This window comes from Ovis canadensis, chromosome 2 (genome assembly GCF_042477335.2).
Source record: "Ovis canadensis isolate MfBH-ARS-UI-01 breed Bighorn chromosome 2, ARS-UI_OviCan_v2, whole genome shotgun sequence".
NCBI classification, from domain to species: Eukaryota; Metazoa; Chordata; class Mammalia; order Artiodactyla; family Bovidae; genus Ovis; species Ovis canadensis.
The window spans coordinates 150350137-150374494 of NC_091246.1; the positions used below are offsets into that span (position 1 = coordinate 150350137).

Sequence of the window (24358 nt, forward strand, 5' to 3'; positions counted from 1 at the left end):
TTGAACTTCCCTTTTCACAGAAAAATGCCTCTGTGTTCTCTTAGGCTGTACTAGGTCTCATAGCATTCTGTACCTTTTATATTGCATAGCTCTTTATTCAGAATCTTTTTTTTTTTAATCTCTTGGATACAAAAGCTAATTCTTTTGTTGGCTTGCTTCAAAAATGTGAATGAGGGAACTGTATCATTCTTGATATAGATCCTCAAGGTGTCTGGGAGTAAATTCAATATTTAACATCAATCTACAAGACAAAACTATTTAAGTTCTCATTCCTCAGAGATTTGTTCTTTTCCTTTTTGCCCCCCTCCCCCCAATTACTACAGGTATAATAAGTTTTACTCATGGGGGTTAGAGGAGGAGTATAAAGCCTGCAAATGGATACTCCCTGGATTTCCACTAAATGAGAAAATGCCCAGAGAGGGGAGGCACAATTGAGATCTCATTCAACCAATGAATATTCTTTCCTGAGGTTAAAAAATTTATGCTGGTAAGTGGAGCAGTATACACTACTGGGAAATAGTATTTCCAGTGATTCCAAAGATATAGTTTCCACCTACTCTTTTCTCTGGCAAAAAAAGACAGCCTGCTCTCTCTTTCTCTGTATAAGACAGAAAGACAAAGAGAGAGTTGTTGAGTAGGGAGGGGACAAACCTCAGCTATTGATTCACTTTCCTGTTAGAATGTTCAAACTATATCATTTTCAGAAGGGAGCAATGACTGCCTGCAGGACTTTTGGATGAAAACAGGAATGATTGATGATGATGATGAAGAAATTATATTTCTTTATGTTTTTAGCTCAAGTTATCTGCAAATACATGCTTTTTAATTTTGCCAGAAAGACTTCAACATATCTGTACGTTTACATTAAATTCTCTTGAAATCCACATAGAATCCAGACCATCTTTCACGGAACAGGATGTGAATGAGGGCTTTGCTTGGCACACAGCACCAATATGTTAGCTATCATCATGATTAGTATTACTAATTTTATCCCTCAGGGGAACTACCATTTGGTCTGGGCTTAGCCATTGCATTGTATAAAGTGTCCTGGAGACCACTCTTGATGTGTAACCCAGGTCAATACTGCTATTTATTGGGTTTTAATTTTGACGTGGATTCTGTAAGCTCTTTGACTCAAAATTTTGTGCCTCTATGAAGTACTACAGATTTCTCACAGCCTGGGGTTAGCAAACCCTGGGCGTCGGCAGTGGTTGGTGCCACGGTGTGTGTGTGTGTGTGTGTGTGTGTGTGTGTGTGTGTTGGGGTGAGGGGGGTCACACAGATATGGAGCAGGGGGGTTGCCAGTGTCTTTAGAAGGCAGTGTTTGCCTTTCCCTGGCAGAGGTTGTGAAGGTTAAGAAAACCTGGTTAACAGAAGCCAGGGACAGATGTTACCTAATTTGGTCAAAGAACAAAGAGTGTATAAAACATTTGGAAACCCGGAACAGTGCACTGGGATGGGGCACTTATTGGAAGAGCAGAAACAGATTTACCACTCAGAATTCAGAGTAGGGCGACTGCATCTCAGGTGAGCATAATGTAATTACCACTTCAAGCAGTCTGGATTTGGGGCATGGAATCTTTTGGGTTGGAAGCTTCACTGCACTACTTCACTAGCCCTGTCTTGTACCAGGTACTCCATGACTTGGAGCCTCAATTCCCTTATCTGTAAAACGGGGTAAACGTCTAATTTATGAGGCCGTTGTGAGGTAGAACGCGACTAGGCAGAGTAGGGGCTCATTCGATGCAAGCTGCTCTTATCAGAAGAAAATGAATAATTTTCCTAATTCCTAAGAGGTCAGGTTTACTCATACCTTACTCAGAATTCTCAAACATCTCCGTAGTTTTCGGCACCGATTGTACTGCCTGTTCCCCGTCCACCCCTTCTCCCTCGCCGGTGTCCTCAGCTGCAGAGTGGAAGCAAGAGGCACGTGGGGGAAAGACTGGGACAAACCTGGTCCCCCGCTCTCCTGGCACGGTGGGCCTGTCATGGCGGCCCAGCGACAGCTCTCCAATAGCAGAGCAAGAAGAATGAAAGGTCTAGGGGGTCAGGGCTGTCCAGACCCCTGCCCCGCCTGCGCTCTGCCAGGCTAGCCCCGAGGGAGCGCCCGATCACATGGATCCCGCCTCCCGCGACGCGGATCCGCCCCGACCCCGGGCTCAGCCTCGCGCTCCGGCGCCCACCTGGGGAGCCCGGGGCCCGAGCCTCGCGGGCCAGCAGTCAGGGGCGCGGGCCCCCAGCCAGCGCCCCCCAGCGCCACGGACCGCGAGCGGGGCCCGCCCGGCGCCCTCCCCGCCCCCTCCGCGCCTCGCCCCGCCGCCCGCGGCCCCCACCCACCCGCCGCTCCTCCCCTCTCCCCACCCTCCTCCTCCGCCCCCTCCCCTCCCCCGCCGCCTCGCCTACCGCTCCGCCGAGCTTCTGAGCCGCCCGGGTCCAGAGCGCAGGCGGCGAGGCCACCGCACCTGCAGCGCGCTCGGGCTGCCGAACAGGCACCTCGCCTCCCGCCGCCGGATCTCCTTCTACCCCCACGCCGGGTCTCCCATGACGCCCGAGTCCCCCGGCCGGCGACAATGACCACTTCCCTGCAAGATGGGCAGAGCGCCGCGGGTCGGGCGGCTGCCCGGGACTCGCCGCTGGCCGCCCAGGTGTGCGGCGCTGCCCAGGGGAGGGGCGACGCCCGCGACCTGGCGCCCGGCCCCTGGCTGCACGCGCGGACACTCCTGCCCCCTCCGGACGCGACCCGCGGCTGTGCGGCAGACAGGTAGGCAGCCCTCGGAGGGCGCGGGGGAGTGTCCTGGGTTGGCAGCCGGCGAGGGGTGAGGAGGCGGTCCTAGGGGGTGAGCCATGTGCCCAGATCTGGGCCAAGTTTGAGAAAGTCTCAGAAGACAATTCCCTTTGAGCTGGCAGAACCTACCGGATGGACAGGACATTGCGATCTCCCAGCGCCTTATAAATAGCATCACCGATTCATTGAGAGCTCCGGGTCGCTCTCGCCTCTGCCCATCGATGTGAACTAGGAGGCCGGGCTCTAGGCTGACCACCCTCCTTCCTTCTTTACTGCTTTAAAAAACAAAAAAAAAATCCCTTTTATATATTATAAAAAAATCAGAATAAATCAGTTCGCCTCCCACATGGAGTCTTAGAGCGACCCTGGAGAGGCAAAGTACGGATTGACATTTGAGCAGTCTAGCTGTTCAGCAGGAAAGAATAGAGGCTTTAAAGTGTTTCCCAATCTCCATAGCATTCAGCCCTAAGTGCCTGTAGAATTCACAATTTCACACATACTTTAGGAAAGAAAAAGGCTGCAACAATACAAAAATCAATAGTCCTTTATATTCATACATTTAAATGATGTCTTTTTTTTTTTTCTTCAGATTTTCAAAGTGCTTCAACTTCACTGAAGTTAAAATTACTCTGCAGTGGACCAAAGTACATTAATACTAGCAAGTTCTATTCACTTACCTCCTCAAAAACACTGCCTTGCAGTTTAGTATCTATAAGCACTTGAAAAATCAGCAGACTGTGTGTGGGCCACATTGTGAATGAAATTTGAAGTGAGATGAACCACAGCTATAATTAATAAACCATAACTTTCAAAAGTGATTAGTAGAATAGAATAGGGATGAGTTCACTAAATGTTTATAGACTGTCAATTTAGTGGATGCAAAACAATGTCTAACTCCTCAGGATGATTTTTACTTCAATAATTCTCTAGTCTGTATGTCAGTTTCAGGAAAATTATCAGAAGTGCTGGAAATGGGGCTTCCAGGCCTGGTGATTTTCTTTTTAAAGGCCAAAAGAAAAGAAAGAAAGAAAGGAATGCAAAAGGAGATTGATTTATATCAATTGACATGTTTTATTCTGACCCACAGAAAGTACACCACAGACTTTTCCTGTATACTTTACATTAGTATTGTCACAGAGTGGGGCATTCTGGCCTTAACTTTTTAATCCTGACAGCAATTATATTTTACATTCTGTTTTATGTAAATTACATCCTATGTTCTCTCGGTGTAGGAGAAAAAAGAAAGATCTTGATGTTCTGGAAATGCCATCTATTCCAAATCCTTTTCCTGAGCTATGCTGCTCTCCATTTACATCTGTGTTGTCAGCAGGCCTGTTTCCCAAAGCAAATTCAAGGAAAAAACAGGTATGCATTTTAAAATGTTCTGATTAAACAATCTTAGAAGTTCTATATCCATATAATCTTTAAGATAGTAACTTACAATATTAGCAAAAGGTTAGCATGGCCTATTTTAAATAGCTCTATTAACTGACATAGTTCTTTGCCATTAGTTCCCTTTAGGGTCTCACTTTTCACATCTGTATAGTGGGTACATTAAAACATACCCATCAGGCTTTTGGAATGGATTAAATGAAAGAATATATGTGAAGTACAGAGCCTAGGAGCTATTATTATTCACATTGTAAGTGGAGAGTTATATATGATAACAACTGATCAATTTTAACTCAGAAACTGGAAGAGCTGGTAGTGATTTAGAGGGAGAAGGGAATTGACCGGTTCTTTTAATACCTTCTTTAATCTTTCATATTTTCAACCCAAGCCAAACTTATTTACTAAAGGAAATTGATTATGGTGAATCTGTGGTGAAAGGTAAATGGAGTTTTGGACTCCACAGGTTTTCTTTCATTTCAGCGAATTCCTCAGTTTGGAAGTTTCTGACTGCAGAAGACAGATGACTTGTAAGTGATGATTAGCTTATGGACTTAATTTTTATGATTTTCTTTCAAGTTTCTAGTATGGAGCTGACTTGAGCAAATTAAACTTCAAGAACCAAGCAGCTGTGGGGAGATGCATCACAATTATAAAAAAAAAGTGTTTCCTAGGTTAATCCCATCTCTTCTGAATATACTTCATTCCAGTCTTGAATCAGCAAACAAAGAGAAGCTTCACTATGTACCTTGTTCTTGCAAGGGTTGTTGTTCGTAGTCGCTAAGTCGTGTCCAACTGTGACCCCATGTACTACAAACAGCACACTAGGCTTCTCTGTCTTTTACTATTTCCCAGAATTTGCTCAAATCCATGACCACTGGGGGCTTCCCTAGTAGCTCAGTTGGTAAAGAATCCACCTGCAATGCAAGAGACCCCAGTTCAGTTCCTGGGTTGGGAAGATCCCCGGGAGAAGGGGTAGGCTACCCACTCCAGTATTCTTGGGCTTCCCTGTGGCTCAGCTGGTAAAGAATCAGCCTGCAATGTGGGAGACCTGGATTCGATCCCTGGGTTGGGAAGATCCCCTGGAGAAGGGAACGGCCAGCCACTCCAGTATTCTGGCCTGGAGAATTCCACAGACTGTATAGTTCATGGGGTCGCAAAGACTCGGACACAACTGAGTGACTTTCACATACTTACACATACATGTCCATTGAACTGGTGATGCCATCCAATCATCTCATCCTCTGCTGCCCCCTACTTTTGCCTTCAATCTTTCCCAGCATCAGAGTCTTTTCCAGTGAGTCTGTTCTTTGCATCAGATGGCCAAAGTATTGGAGCTTCAGCTTCAGCATCAGTCCTTCCAATGAATATTTAGGGTTGATTTCCTTTAAGATCGACTAGTTTGATCTCCTTGCCATTCAAGGGACTCTCAAGAGTCTTCTCCAGCACCACAGTTTGAAAATATCAATTCTTCGGCGTCTAGCCTTCTTTATGGTCCAACTCTCACACCCTGACATGATTACTGGAAAAACCATAGCTTTGACTATACAGACCCGTGTCAACAAAGTGATGTCTCTGCTTTTTAATATGCTATCTAGGTTTGTCATAGCTTTTCTTCCAAGGGTAGAAGCAACAAATTTCAACAGTCAGATGCTTGCCATAAGTGGAGGGTTAATGAAAAGAGAGAAGACGGTTGATTATTTTCCCCCAGCTATTGTTCTCTTTCCTTTTTTCTGCGCTTTTCCTATCTGTGATGGGTTCAATAATGTGTGTTTGGGTTAAGATGGAAGATGGGAATATGGATGATAGATTTGTTTGTGCATCATGGTGATGGAAAAATTGATTTTGAGCTATCCCTGTGATCCAGGATGGGGAAAGGAAATGTCTGATGATGGCATAATGGTCCTTTGGGCAATTTAATACATCATTTCCCTATTTATGAATGGCCTGCTATGTTTCTTGCATCATACTAGGCTCTGAGGCACAGAGTTAAGCAAAAATGCCCCCAAAGGGTGTTTATCGGGACTTTCCTGGTGGTCCAGTGGTTAAAACTCCATTTTTCCAATGCAGGGGACATGAATTCTCTCTGACTGGGGAACTAAGATCCCACATACTGTGTCGTACAGCCACAAAGTAAAAGAAAAAAATAATTAAATTAAAAAGGGTATTTATCAAAAGGTAGGGCTAGGTTAAGCATTAGGAGCTGAACAGAGGAAGGGAAGAAGACAGAGAAAGGCCTGGGTTTACTCCGGCTTTAAATTTGTGAATGAGCACTGGGAGAAAGCCTGTGTCTACCAGATGAGCTGAAGGGGCAGGGTTTCTTTTGAATAAAGAGAGAATAAACATCTTATGATTATATCACGAGAAACACTGGGCTGGAAGAAACACAAGCTGGAATCAAGATTGCCAGGAGAAATATAAATAACCTCAGATATGCAGATGACACCACCCTTATGGCAGAAAGTGAAGAGGAACTCAAAAGCCTCTTGATGAAAGTGAAAAAGTTGGCTTAAAGCTCAACATTCAGAAAATGAAGATCATGGCATCTGGTCCCATCACTTCATGGGAAATAGATGGGGAAACAGTGGAAACAGTGTCAGACTTTATTTTGGGGGGCTCCAAAATCACTGCAGATGGTGACTGCAGCCATGAAATTAAAAGACGCTTACTCCTTGGAAGAAAAGTTATGACCAACCTAGATAGCATATTAAAAAGCAGAGACATTACTTTGCCGACTAAGGTCCGTCTAGTCAAGGCTATGGTTTTTCCTGTGGTCCTTTATGGATGTGAGAGTTGGACTGTGAAGAAGGCTGAATGCCGAAAAATTGATGCCTTTGAAGTGTCGTGTTGGAGAAGACTCTTGAGAGTCCCTTGGGCTGCAAGGAGATCCAACCAATCCATTCTGAAGGAGATCAGCCCTGGGATTTCTTTGGAAGGAATGATGCTAAAGCTGAAACTCCAGTACTTTGGCCACCTCATGCAAAGAGTTGACCTATTGGAAAAGACTCTGATGGTGGGAGGGATTGAGGGCAGGAGGAGAAGGGGACGACAGAGGATGAGATGGCTGGATGGCATTACTGACTTGATGGACATGAGTCTGAGTGAACTCTGGGAGTTGGTGATGGACAGGGAGGCCTGACGTGCTGTGATTCATGGGGTCGCAAAGAGTTGGACATGACTGAGTGACTGAACTGAACTGAACTGATTAGGTTAATAGAGGAAGAAAAAAGAGAAAGAGAGTGGGTGTATGTGTCAGGGTCAAGTCAGAGTGTGGCCCAAGTGTGGGTAGTGACCCTCTAGAGCAGGACATCTGATTCTGAGTGACAATGTTTCTTCAGATCTGGTTCAGCAGATTGGCGAAGTGGAAGAAGGGTGCTATGCTGTGCTTTACTCCGACCAGTTCCCTACTTGGGCCTTTATGTCCTGTCCCACAGTGACCTTCAGTGAGAGCCCTGCACCCACACAGACAGCTGTGCTCTGGCCCGAGCAGAGTTCTGGCCTGAATCCTAGGGTCCAGTCCCAAGGGTACTTCCATCAGAGAGGCACCCTCCCTGCTCATCTCTTCCTTGGTGCAAGGGTTGGGACTTCTGTGAAGAGAAGGGTGTCCTAGAGCTGGGCAAGAAGGCTCCTTTGTGCATTAATTTGTTTTGGCTGTGCCGGGTCTTTGTTGCAGCCTGTGGGATCTTTGTTGAGGAGCACGGGTTTTCTCTAGTTGCAGCACACAGGGGCTTCTCTTGTTGCAGCAGAGGGACTTCTCCTTGAGGTGTGGGGGCCTCTCTTGTTGTGGGGCATGGGCTTTAGAGTGCTCAGGCCCAGAAGTTGTGGCTTGCGGGCTCTCTCGTTGTGGGATCTTAGTTCCCTGACCAGGGATCAAACGTACATCACCTGCATTGCAAAGTGGATCTTAACTACTGGACCACGAGGTCAGGGCTTCCAGGTGGCACTAGTGGTAAAGAACCTGCCTGCCAATGCAGGAGCCGTAAGAGATGCGGGTTCGGTCCCTGGGTCGGGAAGATCCCCTGGAGGAAGGCATGGCAGCTCACTCCAATGTTCTTGCCTGGAGAACCCCATGGACAGAGGAGCCTGGTGGGCTACTGTCCACTGGGTCGCAAAGAGTTGGACACGACTGAAGTGACTTAACACACGGACTGCCAGGGAAATCTCTTGCATTCTTTTTGTTCTCTTTTCTGCACCTAGACTTTGCTTTTAGAACTGAACCTTTGTTTTTATTCCTTTCTATATGCTTAGTTCTTTGGAATGAGGGAGGTGTTGGGGACAGGTGGACTCTATGTCAGTAACTCCCCCAAGCTCAGTGTCTTTGTGACACAGATTAACCCTTTACAAGATGATATTTCAGGCCCAATTATCTCTGACCTTTGGTTGAGATGATGTACTGGGTTTCTATTGACTATTATTTATGGCTGAAACATTATAGGAAACGATGTCTCATTTCTTTATAGTCTCTCTTTGATTTGTTTTGTTTAACCATTCCAGTCATTTTAGCAATTCTTTTCCCCCCATAGAAAAAGTGAAGAATTACACTTGTTACTTAGAAATAAATGACCAGAAAGTTTGAAAGAATCCAGACTGGCAATGTTAAATCTCATGTGGCCTTTCAAAACCACAGCCGAAAACCATTTTACAGGCCATAGATACTTTTTTTTGTTTTTCACAATTTGCAGTGTCTACATAATACATGAGTGGTAAAATGAATTGATGCCACAAATAGAATATGCTTTATCCCTTTGTGCAAATAAAATGTCTTAAAGCATATAGTATACATTACTATATGCTTTCAATATTTTTATTTTAAAATACGAACTAGATTGGGATAGAATCTGGATTCTTTATTCTCCCCTCACCTTTTAAAAAATAATACTAGCTGGGTATATTTCTTCAGCATACTTCTTTGTGTTTGCCAGTAATGCAGATTTAAAGTGTGCCCTCCATATACATGATCCAGAAAAGTTACTTGCAATTTAAATTTTATGTGAAAAGTAACTTATGAATTTAGGTATCTTTTTTCTATTTCTGATTAAAATTTACCAGGAAATCATACCTGAGCATTTATTATTTGAAGAAAGGGAAAGAATATCTTTAGCCTTTGCAAAAGAATCAGTTCTTTTCTCGAGTTTGCCTCCCCCCAGGTTATTTTTGTACTTGGACTCAGTTTATGTAGTTGCTCTGGCTCATTGCTTTCCAGGGCTGTGTAGGATAACTAGTTCAAAATAAAGCCACTGAAGATTTTAAAGATAAAAAATCACTTGTGAGAAACTGTGTCAAGGAAGTTTAAAGCTGGAAGAGATCTTTGAGATAAGCTGGTGAAACAGTCTTCTACAGATGAACAAGTTGAGGCAAATAAATGTTATGTGGCTGGTGTTATCACAGCTAGAACCTGAAAATTGGATTTCTTGAAGCGTAGACAGCCCCCTTTTAAGGAAGGTACAATATCCGCAGAAACTGAGAACTGTAAGAATAGCAAAGTAATAAACCTGTATCAGTTGTTGTTAGTTATAACTCTCCCCATAATATAAAAGGTGAGGCAGCAAATGCTGTTTGATGATCTCCACCTAAGGATCTGGATTCCTTTTTCTTTTTCCTTCCTCGACTATAGCAGTCTTTTTGTGTTTTCTCCCCCCTCTAGCTTTCTTCTCTGTCTTCTCCCTAAAACTGATATGAAAAATCTATCAAATCATTGGTCTACATCAAGTAAGTTTAATCAGTGTTATTAATAAATGGATTTCGTGTGTAGTTTACAGTCCATAGGCACACTGAGGCCAGGAAGTGTGTGTGTCATCCACATCGTAAGATTTTTTTTTTTAAGTACAAATCTCAGAAGTGATTTGTCCATGCTGCCACAGTTTAGATAAAGGGAAATCGAAAAGTGTCTTTTCTGTATGTGTTTGTCCCTCACCACACTATTTCTGGTCCATTTATATTGAATTAAACCTTTTTGTATATCTCAGTAAAATAAAAACTATCTTCCAAATAATTAAAGAAATTGTTTTCCATATGCTCTGCCTTTGGTTTTTGTTTTCTTCTTATATGTCCAGGACTATCAAACAGTAAGTTCATCTCTGACCCTAATGAAAGGGTCTCTGATATCATTCCTTCATGATGTCAGTAGTGATTTTAATTTATGCAGTGCTAAACCTGTATGTGTGGTTCTTATGTGGCTCCTGCATCATCCAAATTTACATACTCATTTCTCCAATATACATAGAAGAAGAAAGCAAAGAACTCTACTCCCCATTCTCATTTTCCAGATTTAGCAGTTATCAAGATTTTGTCTCATTTATTTCATCTATTCCTTTTTGAAATTTTTATTGTGTTTGTTGAAGCACAAAAAATTACTTTTTAAAAAAAGTAAATTCTGGACATCCTGTCATTGCATTCCTACCTAGTTTTGTATGCACTGCTGAAAACTACATTTTCTTATTTAACCAACAGGTCATTATTCCCTAACAAAAATAAAAATTCCTTGAAAAGTGAGTCGTTCAGTCGTGTCCGACTCTTTGCGACCCCATGGACTATACAGTCCATGAAATTCTCCAGGCCAGAATACTAGAGTGGGTAGCTGTTCCCTTCTCCAGGGGGTCTTCCCAACCCAGGGATCGAACCCAGGTCTCCCACACTGCAGGAAGATTCTTTACCAGTTGAAGCACTAGGGAAGTCCAAGAATACTGGAGTGGGTAGCCTATCCCTTCACCAGGGGATCTTCCTGACCCAGGAATCGAACCAGGGTCTCCTGCATTGTAGGTGGATTCTTCACCGCCTGAGCTGCATGTGAAAAATTTCTTGGTATCACTTAATATCCTTCATAATCAAATTTTCTAAGTTGGAATGATACATGAAATCCTCAAATTACAAACTGGTAATCTTTAAACTTCAGAATCTTTAAATAGGTCTTTGGCTGTTTGAATTCATGGAAACAGCATTATACATTGTGTTTAGGCCGCCAGGCTGTTTTACAAAATCCTATATTATGTAAAATGAAATGCAAATTTTGTATATTTGCAGAAAATATGCAGAAACAATACTTGCTCCTTATTGGGGTTTCAAACAAATATGTGTTTCCAGCAGCAGAGTGCTACTTTTGAATGTTGACACTTGATGAAAATGATTTTCCTTGGGAGAAATTCAAAAGTGCCTAGATCTTTGTAGCAGTATTGAAGCAGGCTTTAGAACAGTACTTCTCACTGGACCACCTTCCTCAGAATCAGCAGGGATGCTTATTAAAAATATAGATACTGGGGCTTCTTATAAAATCCACTGAATAATAATATCCTGGTGAAGGGCATGGGATTTGACTTCTTGTTTTCTTTAACATACATACAAAATTAGGGGTACTCTTATTCTCTGCTGCTTTTAGGCTCTGGAGCAATTTGACCTTTCAAGATTGCAGACAATTTTATTTAGTTGAGAAAAGGTAGAAATATTACAAAAGGACTTTAGTTGGTATTTTATCCAGGTATTGATTGTTTGGGGTGAACAGAGCCTCATGTGAACTAGTTTGAAAGGTTATATTATAGTACCTGAAGGCCAAAAGTTCATTGATCTCATGAGAGACTGGAATTGGGAATCAGAAAGCCAGCAAAAATCAAGGCAGCCACTTTCTCCATTCTCCCTCTTGATTTTCCCATAAACATAGCACGTAGTCTCTGCTTCTTTTTCTAAGTCCGTATCATCCTCTGATATTTCTCCATGGCCTTGCTCGTCTTGATGGCACGTCCCCGCGTGTGGCCCCGAGTGGCCACCCTTACTGGAATAGCTATTGCTTCCTGTTGCTGGTTTAGCATGTGGTGACTGACTGGAGTCCATATTTGGAGAGAGCTGTTGGCCCGGTATGTCCAGCTCTTATTCAGTCAGCTGTGGCCAAGGTGACACGAGGGACCTGGACTGCTGCTCACTCAGCAAAGGTTACGGAACAAATTCTGTGAGTAGGAAGTGCAAGTTCAGTGGGTGTATGTATGGAGGTGGGGAGGAAATAATGAATAACTAGTGCCCTCGGGAAAAAAGCTCAAACAAAAAGCAGTGGACACACAAATTCTTATATGAATGATATACGGTAACCCACTGATTAATTTGTCTGACATACTGTGCACAATTCACAGGATCCACCTCCTTTACCTCAAATCACTAATTCACTTGAAGGGAGTTTACTTGACAGTGGTTTCAGTTGACGACACCCTTCAGTGATGGTCACCTTCCTTGTTCCTTGTTCTTTGTTCTAAGCCTGCATCTTACTGAGGTCCCTTGGCTTCTGAGGACAGGAACTATCAACCCAGGATCCTCCCTACTTCATGTTAGATACCTTCGACTGTAACAGAAAACAGCTGTCTCTTCCTATTTTAAAACTTAAATCCCCTAGCAGATCTGCTTGTCAAGGTTTTATGTCCAGTTTGAAGTTTGCTTCTAATTTTTAGTTAATTTGCAGGATACATTTGCAGTCCAACCTTTATCTGCAACATGACTTGTATTTTTTACTTCTTTGAAAGCTCAGCTTCTAGTTTGTTTTTCCCTAGGGCATATATTAAGTTCTTTCAAGAGAAGGAAAATTGGAGTCATTCATGGTTCAATATAAATGTGGATCTTAATTAATATAGAAAAGCTTTCTGCAGTCTTATGGAGTTACTTTGAAACATGTCAGCTGATATGGAATAGTAATAAACTCAATTGTATAAGTATCTGAACAAGGATAATCAGACTTGGGAACTGTCCTTTCGGCACTCTCGGTAAGGGCTAGCTTAATGCAGAACTTAGGAAATGGCCACAAGCCCTTTGCCAAAGAAAGGGAGCAGAAGGGAAACTTTCAGAATCAGTTTAGAAGTCTAACGGGAGAGCTGACATAGGAAAAGTATCTTTTACTTCTTGTCCTTCCCTTTGGTTCCTCTTTTTGAGTAGTTTTCAAAGCCACAGAGAGAATAAACACAAATAGCAGGATTACCATTTTTAACTATTGGTATTTTACAGATGTTTCCATCTATTCTGAAAGATCGTTTATAAGTTGGCTATTTATTCACTTGTATTTTTTCCATAGCTGTAAGATGGGGTTTCCCAGGTGGTGCAGTGGTAAAGAATCCGTCTGCCAGTGAAGGAGACTCAGGAGACTTTTTCAGTCTGTGTTGGGAAGATCCTCTGGAAGAGGAAACGGCAACCTGCTCCAGTATTCTTGCCTGGAAAATTCCATGGACAGAGGTGACTGACTGGCTACATATAGTCCATGGGGATGCAAAGAGTTGGATTAGACTGAGCACATATAATGCTAGATATTATTAGGTTATTAGGGGAGCCAGTTAAAGTTTTTTAATCCACAGTCGCACCTCCAAATGGTAGATTTACACCATCCTCTGCACCAGCTTTTAATATCATTTCCATAGAAAGATGTAGGGCCATATGATATAATTGAAAGATACTGGACTGGGAATCCACAAACCTAGTTTTTAATAGGGTCCTGCTGCTGAGTGATGTGATATTAGCCTATTGCCCACTTTCGGGGCCCCTGAGTGCTACAATTTTTATCTGTTGCTAGAGCAAGTGATTCTAATGGCTCTTGGAATATTAATACTAATGATTGCATAGTAGACAGGTGTCTTAGGAGGCTTTTTTGATCCCATTGGCCCAAGCATTTCACTTTCAGTCTTAGATCTTCTCACGTGGTTACCACACCTCCTTTGACAAAGAAAACATTTGGGTGCCATGGGGCAAGGTGCACAGGAGCCAACTTTACAGAGATAATGGGGACAAGAAGGGGCTTTTAAACTTGACATTGTGCATCAGTGTGTCTAGATCCAAATAAGAGAAAGTCAGAAAGGTAGCATATCTGGAAGGGGTCAGTTTGTGTGGTGAAATTGTATTTAAACTTAGAAATAAGGCTATAAGATTAGATATGAACAGTGGAGACTGGCCTAGGTTCAGTATGCACTTGGTTATGCTTGGCTTAAAGGGTTTGAGGGGCTTATAACTTCTATGTCCTTTTCTAAACTCCACTTGCTCAAGTCATTTGTTTGATCACTCAAGTCAAAAACCAAGGAGTCCTGTTTCTGACCTTCTTTCAAGTACTGCTACATCTTCCATCCCAATAAACTTGAATCCATAACCTTCTCTCCGTCTCTGCTGCTACCATCCCAACTTGAGCCTCTGTCTTCTGACATCTAGGAACATTTTAAATGGCCTCCTTTTGCCTCTGCTTTAGCCTATTGTGGTCCATTTTCCATAGACTTGGTAGAAATGAACTTTTAAAAATGTAGATCACATTATGTTACTCTCTGGTTGAAAACTTTTTGATAGCTTATGAGAAAATTTAAAATTCTGCCTTGGCCTACAGGTTCCCAAGCAGTTTGCTTTCTGTCCATGTCTTGAACCTCACCTGCATTCTACTCTTCATGTTCTAACCACTGGAGAGGCACAGTCCTGCCTGAATGTGAACTTGGCAGGCTTTTTTTTCCTACCTCAGAGTCTTGGGCTTGACTGTTTTCTCCATCTGGAGCCTTTTTGTCCTGGTTATTTACAAAGCTGACTCCTCTTTAGATCCTAGCTTAAGATAATCTCATCAGGGAGGCCTTTTTGGACAAGTCAACCTAAAGTATCCCTCCACACTTTCTTTCCCCATTCTATCACATCTCCTAGTATATTTCCTTGGTCATAGTTACCATAATCTGAACAGTCTCATTTATTTATTTGCTCTAGTTATTTTTTTTCCTCTCCAAATAAAATACGGTGGTTTTATTGTTCTTGGATTCTTTTAAGGAAAGAATGAGTAGATGGATTATTGAAGATAAATAGTTAAAACCAATTAAACAAACTATATTTGGCATATTTATTCTAATCATTGTCAGTCATCTTTTTCCTCTTCATCAAATTTTAAAACATTAAAACATATTTCTAATTTTATTAACAGATTCTATTTACAAAAAACTAATATCCTAGGTTCGTAGACCTGTGGGATTTTAGCAGTATATATCTTTTTCTTTCATTATGCACATAGGAAATTTTGATCATGAAATTAGTGGACATATTTCTGATTTTAATCATTATTCTCATTTAATGGAATTATGTGATAAGAACATGGTGGATTGTTACACTTCCAGTTTATTGTGTGCTTAAAATCTACGCATTTAGAAAAAAAAATGTGTAAATATGAGTTGGGTTTTTAAGATGAGTCTCTCAGAGTACGGGGTATATGTTATTATAGTGTGCATGCATGCATGCTAAGTCACTTCAGTCATGTCTGACTTTTTGTGATCCCATGGACTGTAGCCTGCCAGGCTCCTCTGTTCATGGGGTTCTTCAGGCAAGCATATTGAAGTGGGTAGCCATGCTTTCCTCCAGGGGATTTTCCCGACCCAAGGATTGAACCCAGGTCTCCTGCATTGAAGGCAGATTCATTACCATCTGAACCACCAGCATGTGCGTGCTAAGTTACTTCAGTTGTGTCCGAATCTTTGTGACCATATGGACTGTAGCCTATTAGACGCCTCTGTCCGTGGGATTCTCCAGGCAAGAATCCTGGAGTGGGGTGCCGTTTCCTCCTCCAAGGGAATCTTCCCGACCGAGGGATCGAACCCGTGTCTTTTATGTCTCTTGTGTTGGCAAGCTTGTTCTTTACCAGTAGTACTACTTGGGAAGCCCTATTCTTATAGCAAGTGTTTTAAATTATTACCTATTAATGTCATCAATGAATGATTTAGGCCAGTGCTATGATATAGAAATGGGGAGACATATACCCTGTGGATATACAGAAAGCCTTTCCAAGAGATTTACAAACTCAGAGATTTAAGATAACTAGTTTCCAGATCCTCATCCTCCATGTGTACTTCCTCCTAACAGCTACCTGTGTTCACAGTAACTGTCTCACTTGGTGCATCACCCTGGGGCATGAAACCTCCAGGGCATCACACACAGGGAAAGCTTCCTTTACTGATTAATCAGAGTGCAACAAATCAGAAGGGGTTCTTGTCTTTTTTATGCCTTATATTTTTGTTAAGGGGCAACATGGTTAGAAATAAGGATTTTGGCTGATGTTGAAACATTCTGAATTCAGATATATGATGGGAGTAATGACAATTTTCACTTTTTCTGTTTTTCAGTTTACATTTACTGACTTAGTTCTTCCCTCTACCGACTGTTGTCAAAGAATATATAACTTTTGAGGGAGAGTTTCCTAAGAACAAAGCAAAAAGCGAGCGCATCAGTGGGAAATACTGAATGCTGAAAATGGCCTTTTGTGATGTATTTAAATGTAGTTTATATGTATTTTCCACTGTTCTCAACACTTGAGACATATCCACAGCCGAAAGAAAATGCACCTACAAACACCTGATGTTATATGTATTACTAAGTGGGTTCTGTGGATGAGGGAAGTTCTCCAGGGAGCCGACTTGGAGCCTAGGTTTGCCTGCAGGAAGTATGCTGGGGCTCAGGGCACTTGGGAACACTGTCTGTGGGATGAGCACAGGACAAGTTGGGGTGCAGTGCAGCCACAGCAGAAGCATCAGCTGATCTCATAGGAGCTAGAGCTGCAAAGGCCCTATAGCATTGTTCAGAATTAGGGCACAGAGGCTGCTCAGCAGGGACCCGAGCTTGAACATGGTGACTCTCCTCAGCTGAGAGCAGTGACAGGTGGGGAAAACTTGCATGCATGGTGTGCTTGTCGCGCAGTCATGTCTGACTCTTGCAACCCGATGGACTGTAGCCCGCAGGCTCCTCTGTCCGTGGGATTTCTCAGGCAAGAATACTAGAGTGGGTTGCCATTTCCTCCTTCAGGGGACCTTCTCAGCTCCTGCATTGGCAGGTAGATTCTTTACCACTTAGCCATCTGGGAAGCCCTTGTCCTCAGTCACTCAGTCGTGTCTGATATTTTGCACGCCCCACCCCCAACGCTTAGCCAGGTCTTAGTGGCTGACACTATAACAGCTGGGAGAATTAGTCCTTCAGTCCTGAAAAGGGCAGTCTTGGATTGTATGCCACAGCGTCTCAAGGATATAATTTATACCTATTTTCTTTCAGCTTTTATGTGTCTGTCTTAGTATTGTGGTATTTTATCAAATTATATAATGAACTATTCATTCCAGTCAATTCCCAGCCTATTTAATCATAACATACATTAGTATTTTCCACTTTCTATTAATCAAATGGGCTCCCAAGGTGGCTCAGTGGTAAAGAATCCTCCTGATAATCCAGGAGATTTGGGTTCAGTCCTTGGGTTGGGAAGATCCCCAGGAAAAGGAAATGGCAACCCACTCCAGTCTTCTTGCCTGGGAAATCTCATGGACAGAAGAGCCTGGTGGGCCACAGTCCATGAGGTCCAAAAGAGCTGGATACAGCTTAGGTGACTAAACAATGACAACATCATCAATAAAATACACTAGACTAATTTCTAGAAGTATATACAGGTTGCTTTCATTAAAACCATGAGAAAACTTTTCCATGATGAATACTATAATTAGTGAAACCCTTTCTAATTTTATACCTAATTGTTTTTTTTTTTAATTTTTTTATTTATTTTTTAATTTTTTAAATTTTAAGATCTTTAATTCTTACATGCATTCCCAAACATGAACCCCCCTCCCACCTCCCTCCCCATAACATCTCTCTGGGTCATCCCCATGCACCAGCCCCAAGCATGCTATATCCTGCGTCAGACATAGACTGGCGATTCAATTCTTACATGATAGTATACATGTTACAATGCCATTCTCCCAAATCATCCCACCCTCTCCCTCTCCCTCTGAGTCCAAAAGTCCGTTATACACATCTGTGTCTTTTTTCCTGTCTTGCATACAGGGTCGTCATTGCCATCTTCCTAAATTCCATATATATGTGTTAGTATACTGTATTGTTGTTTTTCTTTCTGGCTTACTTCACTCTGTATAATCGGCTCCAGTTTCATCCATCTCATCAGAACTGATTCAAATGAATTCTTTTTAACGGCTGAGTAATACTCCATTGTGTATATGTACCACAGCTTTCTTATCCATTCATCTGCTGATGGACATCTAGGTTGTTTCCATGTCCTGGCTATTATAAACAGTGCTGCGATGAACATTGGGGTACATGTGTCTCTTTCCATTCTGGTTTCCTTGTGTGTATGCCCAGCAGTGGGATTGCTGGGTCATAAGGTAGTTCTATTTGCAATTTTTTAAGGAATCTCCACACTGTTCTCCATAGTGCCTAATTGTTAAAAATTACTTCCAAAAGCAGAAAATCAAGGTGTGAATGTACATTCACACAATTATCAAAGGAATTCCATGGCCTCCCTAGCACTTCATCATACTACTCAGAACTCTAAATTCTGTTATTTTAATTTTGAGTGCTTTCCGCTATTTCTTTAGAAAATGTGTTTGATAATTAATTTTTACTGCTTTTTAAAATATTTTTTCTCAGAATGCGTATTGATCCCTCCATTTGAATTGAAAAGTAAAGCTGGACTTTATTTGATAGAACATTAGTCTGATTTGTCTGATTGATTTGAGAGGGAGGACTAGCTTTTCCAGTTATATGACTGACATTTTTCTTAAATTGAATGCACTAAATTTACCGTCCTAAACCATTTTTATTGTTTAATTTAGAAGGATTAAAATGTTCAGAATTGATTTATGGTTGATTTACAGTGTTATGTTAATTTCTGGTATAAAAAGTGATTCTGGTATATATATATAATATATACATGCTTTTTCATATTCTTTTCCATATGGTTTATTACATGGTATTGAATATAGTTCCCTGTGCTATACGGTAGGACTTTTGTTGTTTATTTTATATATAGTGGTTTGTGTCTGTTTATTGCAAACTCCTAATTTATCCCTCTCCTATTCCATTTCCCTTTTGGTAACTGTGAGTTTGTTTCTATGTCTGAGTCTGTTTATGTTTTGTAAAAAAGTTCATAGTTTGTATTATAGTTTAGATTCCACATATAAGTGATATCATATAATACTTGTCTTTGTCTAGTTGGCTTACTTAGTGTAATAATCTCCAGGTCCACCCATGTTGCTGCAAATGGAATTATTTCATTCTTTTTTTTGTCTGAGTAATATCCCATTGTGTGTGTGTGTATATCACATCTTCTTTATCCGTTCATCTGTCGGTTGCTTCCATGTCTTGCCTACTGTAAACAGTATCTATCCCTAAACTATAAAGTACATTATAAAACAAAAGCATTGTATTAAAAAAATTGGAAAGAAGTCATGCAAAAACCTCATCAGCATGTTGGTTTGGCCAAGGTGTAATAAATTTAACACTTTTCTCCCATATTTTTCTGAGTGTTTTACTTTGAACAAAGTATATTTAAGTGAAAGAGTGTTGGCTGTTTTGATAAGCTGTCCAGAAATTGAGACAATGAATTAATCTGATTGGGTAGCAAATAGTTGGGTGGTTTACAATTCAATTTTTGGTTACATTATAAGAGCCCCTAATTGATTTATTGGATGATTGGTCATTAAAAATGAATTTTAGCTCAGGTGGAATTCAGAGATTGATGTTGCTTTCTGTCACCTCTGCACTCTTTTCTCCCTTATTCAACTTAATTATTCTCTAGTACTTACTGTCAGCTTGCATATTATATGTTCATACATGTATCCATTTATTCTCCCAGTACATTTTTCTACTAGCATATAAGCCCTGTGAGGCAGGGACTTTATTTTATATGCTATTCAGTTTCTAGTAGATAGAGCAGTGTCTGGCATTTAACAGACCCTCACCCTGATGCTAGGAAGTTTTGAAGGCAGGAGGAGAAGGGGATGACAGAGGACGAGATGCTTGGATGGCATCGCCAACTCAATGGACATGAGTTTGAGCAAGCTCCGGGAGATGGTGGAGGACAGGGAAGCCTGGCGTGCTGCAGTCCACGGGGTCAAAAGAGGTGGACACAACTGAGCGACTAAACAACAGTAAATTTAGCTGAATGAAAGAATAAATGAATGAATTAATGCATGGGAAAGGGGCAGAGGAAGTAGGTGTTATTAAGAGAAGGAATGAGGGTATGTTTGAGAAGGTACTGATAGTTTAATATAAATGGTAAAGAGTTTGGAAGAAAACTTAGGAAAGTAAAATTTAGTTTCATTACTGGGAAGGTTCTGATATTGTTAGATGTTAAAAGAGATCCTCATCAGAATAAACTTTTGAGTATTGATTTACCACTATTAGCACATTCTAAATCCGGATTACCGTTGCTCAGAATAAGTGCTGTTCTTGTTTCTTTGGTCTCCTTGTAAGCATTTTCAGTCTTACCAGCCCATGTGTGCCAGTTAAAAAGCATGTATGCTTTATGGGACCAAGTCCAGTAAAAGCTTTTCAGTCAACCCACATTCAGAGTAGAAGATTACTTTCATTCTTGGGAAGGGTGACGAAGCCCAGTATTCAGATGAAAGGGGTACTTTGGTATTATTTAACTGTGTATTGGCAAGACTCAGGCCAGTATCTAGTTTCTCTTTAGAGACATTTTGCATTATATTACAGTACTCTTACTGTGCTGTGCCAGGGAAATTAAGATCACCTGGAACTTTCTGTAGGTCATTGGCTTAGAATCTTAGGGCACTGGGAACTTGATGTTTTGTTTTAATGACCTCATTTAGGCTGAAGCTGTCTTTGTCCCAAAGGCATAAGGACTTCTTTACCAAACCATGTCTGTGCCTTGGGAAATAAATGGGAAAGGTTTAGAGGAAAGTGATTTGAAAGCATTGGATCAACCTCCATGTAAAGAATACTTGATAAACTGGGACTCTTCTGTCAAGAGAGATGAGGAAGTGGTATAGTTAAAGTCCTTTCCACATGGATGTAGCCATTCAGTTCATGAAACATATCTTGAAGGTTGAAGGTAGTTTTAAGAAAAGGGAAAGGAAGAAATGTTTACAGGTCATGTAGTAGTTCATCAGCCTTGTGCTCCAGCAGATTCTTCTGCAGAAATTTCCAGAGGAAATGAAGCATGCCCTCCATGTTTCTCAAAGTGGGAGGATACAGTGTGTGTATGCATGCGATGTGTATGAGAATGGTGGGAGGGCCATATGGGAGGTTGCACGATAAACATGGAACACCTTTCTGGAACAATAATTTTGATTGAAAATGAGAGGAAACACTTTTATGTTAGAATAAACACTCCTGTTTTGAGGAGTCAAATGCACAATTTACATGGATTTTTAAGAACAAATTGTATACCTTAGAGTTCTTGCCTACCCCGAGAAGGCAAGTGCTGTGTAATGACTTTTCTTTTGTATTCTTGATAGAAAAGAATTTTCTGGTAGAAAAATTTGAGAAACCCTAGTGTAGTTTTCAGGTCTGTGGAAAGTGGCTTTTTGTAATCCTCAAGAGGATGAGCTGTCATCTCTCTTTTCCTCCTTGGTTCTTTTCTAGCCAGAGTTCTTTCTCGCTGAAATGTCTCTGATTTTATTGGTACCTATATCATTAATCTTGAGGGTATTGGGTTGTTAAACATTTGAAGTGTTTTTTTCTACTTGACTTTCCGGCAGCATGGCAGGAAATTGCTCTCACTAAAATCTCTAAAGACCACCATATTCATGAAGACCTACTTTAGAGCTTATTTTGATACCTCAGCAGCTTGGGGTTTTTTGACTACCCTTTCCTTTGTGAAACATTTTCTTGGCTTCTACCTCTTATAGGTCTCTGTTGGAGGATCTTGATGTTGGTATTGCTTAGGGTTTTATACTATAGCTTTTTATTTTCATTTTATTGCTGAGGGCAATCTCATCTATTCCCGTGGCCTCTATACATAAGTCTAGACTCGATTTTCCTGGGCTGTGTGCTAAATATCTTTATTTGTGCAGACCATAGGCATTGCACAGTCAGCATATTCCAAACCAAATTAATACTTCTCCTGTTAAATTTGCTTCTTCTCCTGGGTTACCCTTCCTAGGGAAATCTCTGCTTATACTAGAAGAAGATCAGAAATCTTCCTTCTCTTTTGAGTCCTCAGGATTCTTCTGTCTCCTCATTCAGCTGGTTACAAACTTCTCTTGGAAAAACAACTGTTGAATTTATTCATTTTTTTTAATGTGCTCTCTGCCATTGTCATAGTTCAGGCCAAATCATCTCATAATTACTTTGAGAGTCTCCTCACTGGTTATTCTATTTTTAGTCTTATTCTACTCCTAAAAGTGTAATGTGCTTAAAACAATTTTTTTTTTAATTGAGGAGCTAAAATTCATATAACATAAAATTAAGCATTTTCAAGCATATAATTCAGGGGCATTTGGTACATTTACAGTGTTGTGCAATAATTACCTCTGTTTAATTCCATCACCCCAAATGGAAACCCTGTATCCATTAAGTCACTCCCCAACCCATGCCTTCCCCCAACCCCTGGCAACCAGTAATTTGCTTCCTGTCTCTATGCATTTAGCTTACTTTAGATATTTCATATAAATGAAATCATATAATGTATGACCTCTGTGTCTGGTTTCTTTCACTTAGCAAGTTTTCGAAGTTCATCCACTTTGTAACATGTAATAATATGCTTTTAACCATGAAATAATTCCAAATGTGGAGAAGTACTTATTTTTTCTTTTGAGGAAACAGGAGGTTGTTCATTCATGGTAGCTCCCTTCTTTGTTCTTTTGTTCTCCATCCTGTTCCGTCTCTCCTTTCTTCCTCCTGTGAGGGAAGCACTGTCCTGAGGTGGGTGAGCAGCCTGCCTTCCATATTTTTATACTTTTGGAATATATAGCACTGTACTTTGTTTTAGTGATTTATGTAAAAATATATATTATATGAATATCTCTGCAACTTACAGTTTCATTCAACATTTTTGATTATTCCATGTCAGTAAATGTAGATCTAGTTTATTTTAATTTTATTTCATTGTATGTATATATTACAATTTATTTATCCTTTCTCCATTGAAGAAAATTGAAAATCTTAATTTCTATCATCATTAAAAAACACACTGAAGTACACATTCTTATGCCCATGTGAAGGTGTTCTTTGCTGTATGTATTCACAATTGGGATTGTTTGGCTGCAGAGCAGGTACATAATCAGTTTCACTAGATACTGCCAAATTGTTTCTCCAAAGTGGTTGTACCCACCAGTACTGTGTCTCCATTCCACATTTTCTCATCAACAGCTGGTATTTTCAGATAATGAGTGTAATGAAATTAATTATGGCATTGATTTGCTTTAGATTGATTGCTTGTAAGGTTGCACATCTTTTCATTTGCTTCTGACCATTCATGTTCCTTCTTTGTGAATTATCTATATTTTTCTATTGTGTTTTTTATTGATTTGTAAGAGTCCTTTATAGTTAGTATGAATGCTGATCATTTTATAATTGTGAACACTGCTGTGATCTTTTCTCAATAATTATGGCTTGTCATCAGTTCAGTTTAGTTCAGTTCAGTTGCTCAGTCGTGTCTGACTTTTTGAGACCCCGTGAATTGCAGCACGCCAGGCCTCCCTGTGCATCACCAACTCCCGAAGTACTCTCAAACTCATGTCATTCGAGTTGGTGATGCCATCCAGCCATCTCATCCTCTGTCATCCCCTTCTCCTCCTGCCCCCAATCCCTCCCAGCATCGGGGTCTTTTCCAATGAGTCAACTCTTCACATGAGGTGGCCAAAGTATTGGAGTTTCAGCCTCACCATCAGTCCTTCCAATGAACACCCAGGACTGGTCTCCTTTAGGATGGACTGGTTGGATCTCCTTGCAGTCCAAGGGACTCTCAAGAGTCTTCTCCAACACCACAGTTCAAAAGCATCAATTCTTCGGCACTCAGCTTTCTTCACGGTCCAACTCTCACAGCTATACATGACCACTGGAAAAACCATAACCTTGACCAGACAGACCTTTGTTGGAAAAGTAATGTCTCTGCTTTTGAATATGCTATCTAGGTTGGTCATAACTTTCCTTCCAAGGAGTAAGCGTCTTTTAATTTCCTGGCTGCAGTCACCATCTGCAGTGATTTTGGAGCCCAAACAAATAAAGTCTGACACTGTTTCCACTGTTTCCCCATCTATTTCCCATGAAGTGATGGGACCGGATGCCATGATCTTCGTTTTCTGCATGTTGAGCTTTAAGCCAACTTTTTTTTAGTAGTGTCATGATACAGAATATTTTATTTTAGTTAAATCCAGTTTCATATTATTGTGCATCTTAATAAAATTTTCCTCCTATTTCATGAATATATTTTCATCTAGTCACTTCAACATTTTGCTTCTCATACTTGGGTCTTTAATA

The 24358-nt window shown here is 41.1% G+C and overlaps 1 protein-coding gene across 4 annotated transcripts in view; it reads left to right on the top strand.

Annotated features, from left to right (window-relative positions):
• Positions 1 to 2114: 2114 nt before the first annotated feature.
• The window catches only part of GRB14 (growth factor receptor bound protein 14), a 126292-nt gene continuing 104048 nt past the window's right edge, over positions 2115 to 24358 (top strand). For 3 of the 4 annotated variants that reach the window (XM_069574314.1, XM_069574315.1, XM_069574316.1), the window contains exons 1-2: positions 2115 to 2761; positions 4018 to 4150. In XM_069574314.1, the coding sequence (XP_069430415.1) occupies positions 2571 to 2761; positions 4018 to 4150 (324 nt within the window). In that variant the 5' untranslated portion in view covers positions 2115 to 2570. Of the gene's footprint in view, positions 2762 to 4017; positions 4151 to 4657; positions 4705 to 13214; positions 13373 to 24358 lie in introns of all 4 variants that reach the window. The other variant, XM_069574313.1, reaches the window with a different exon arrangement.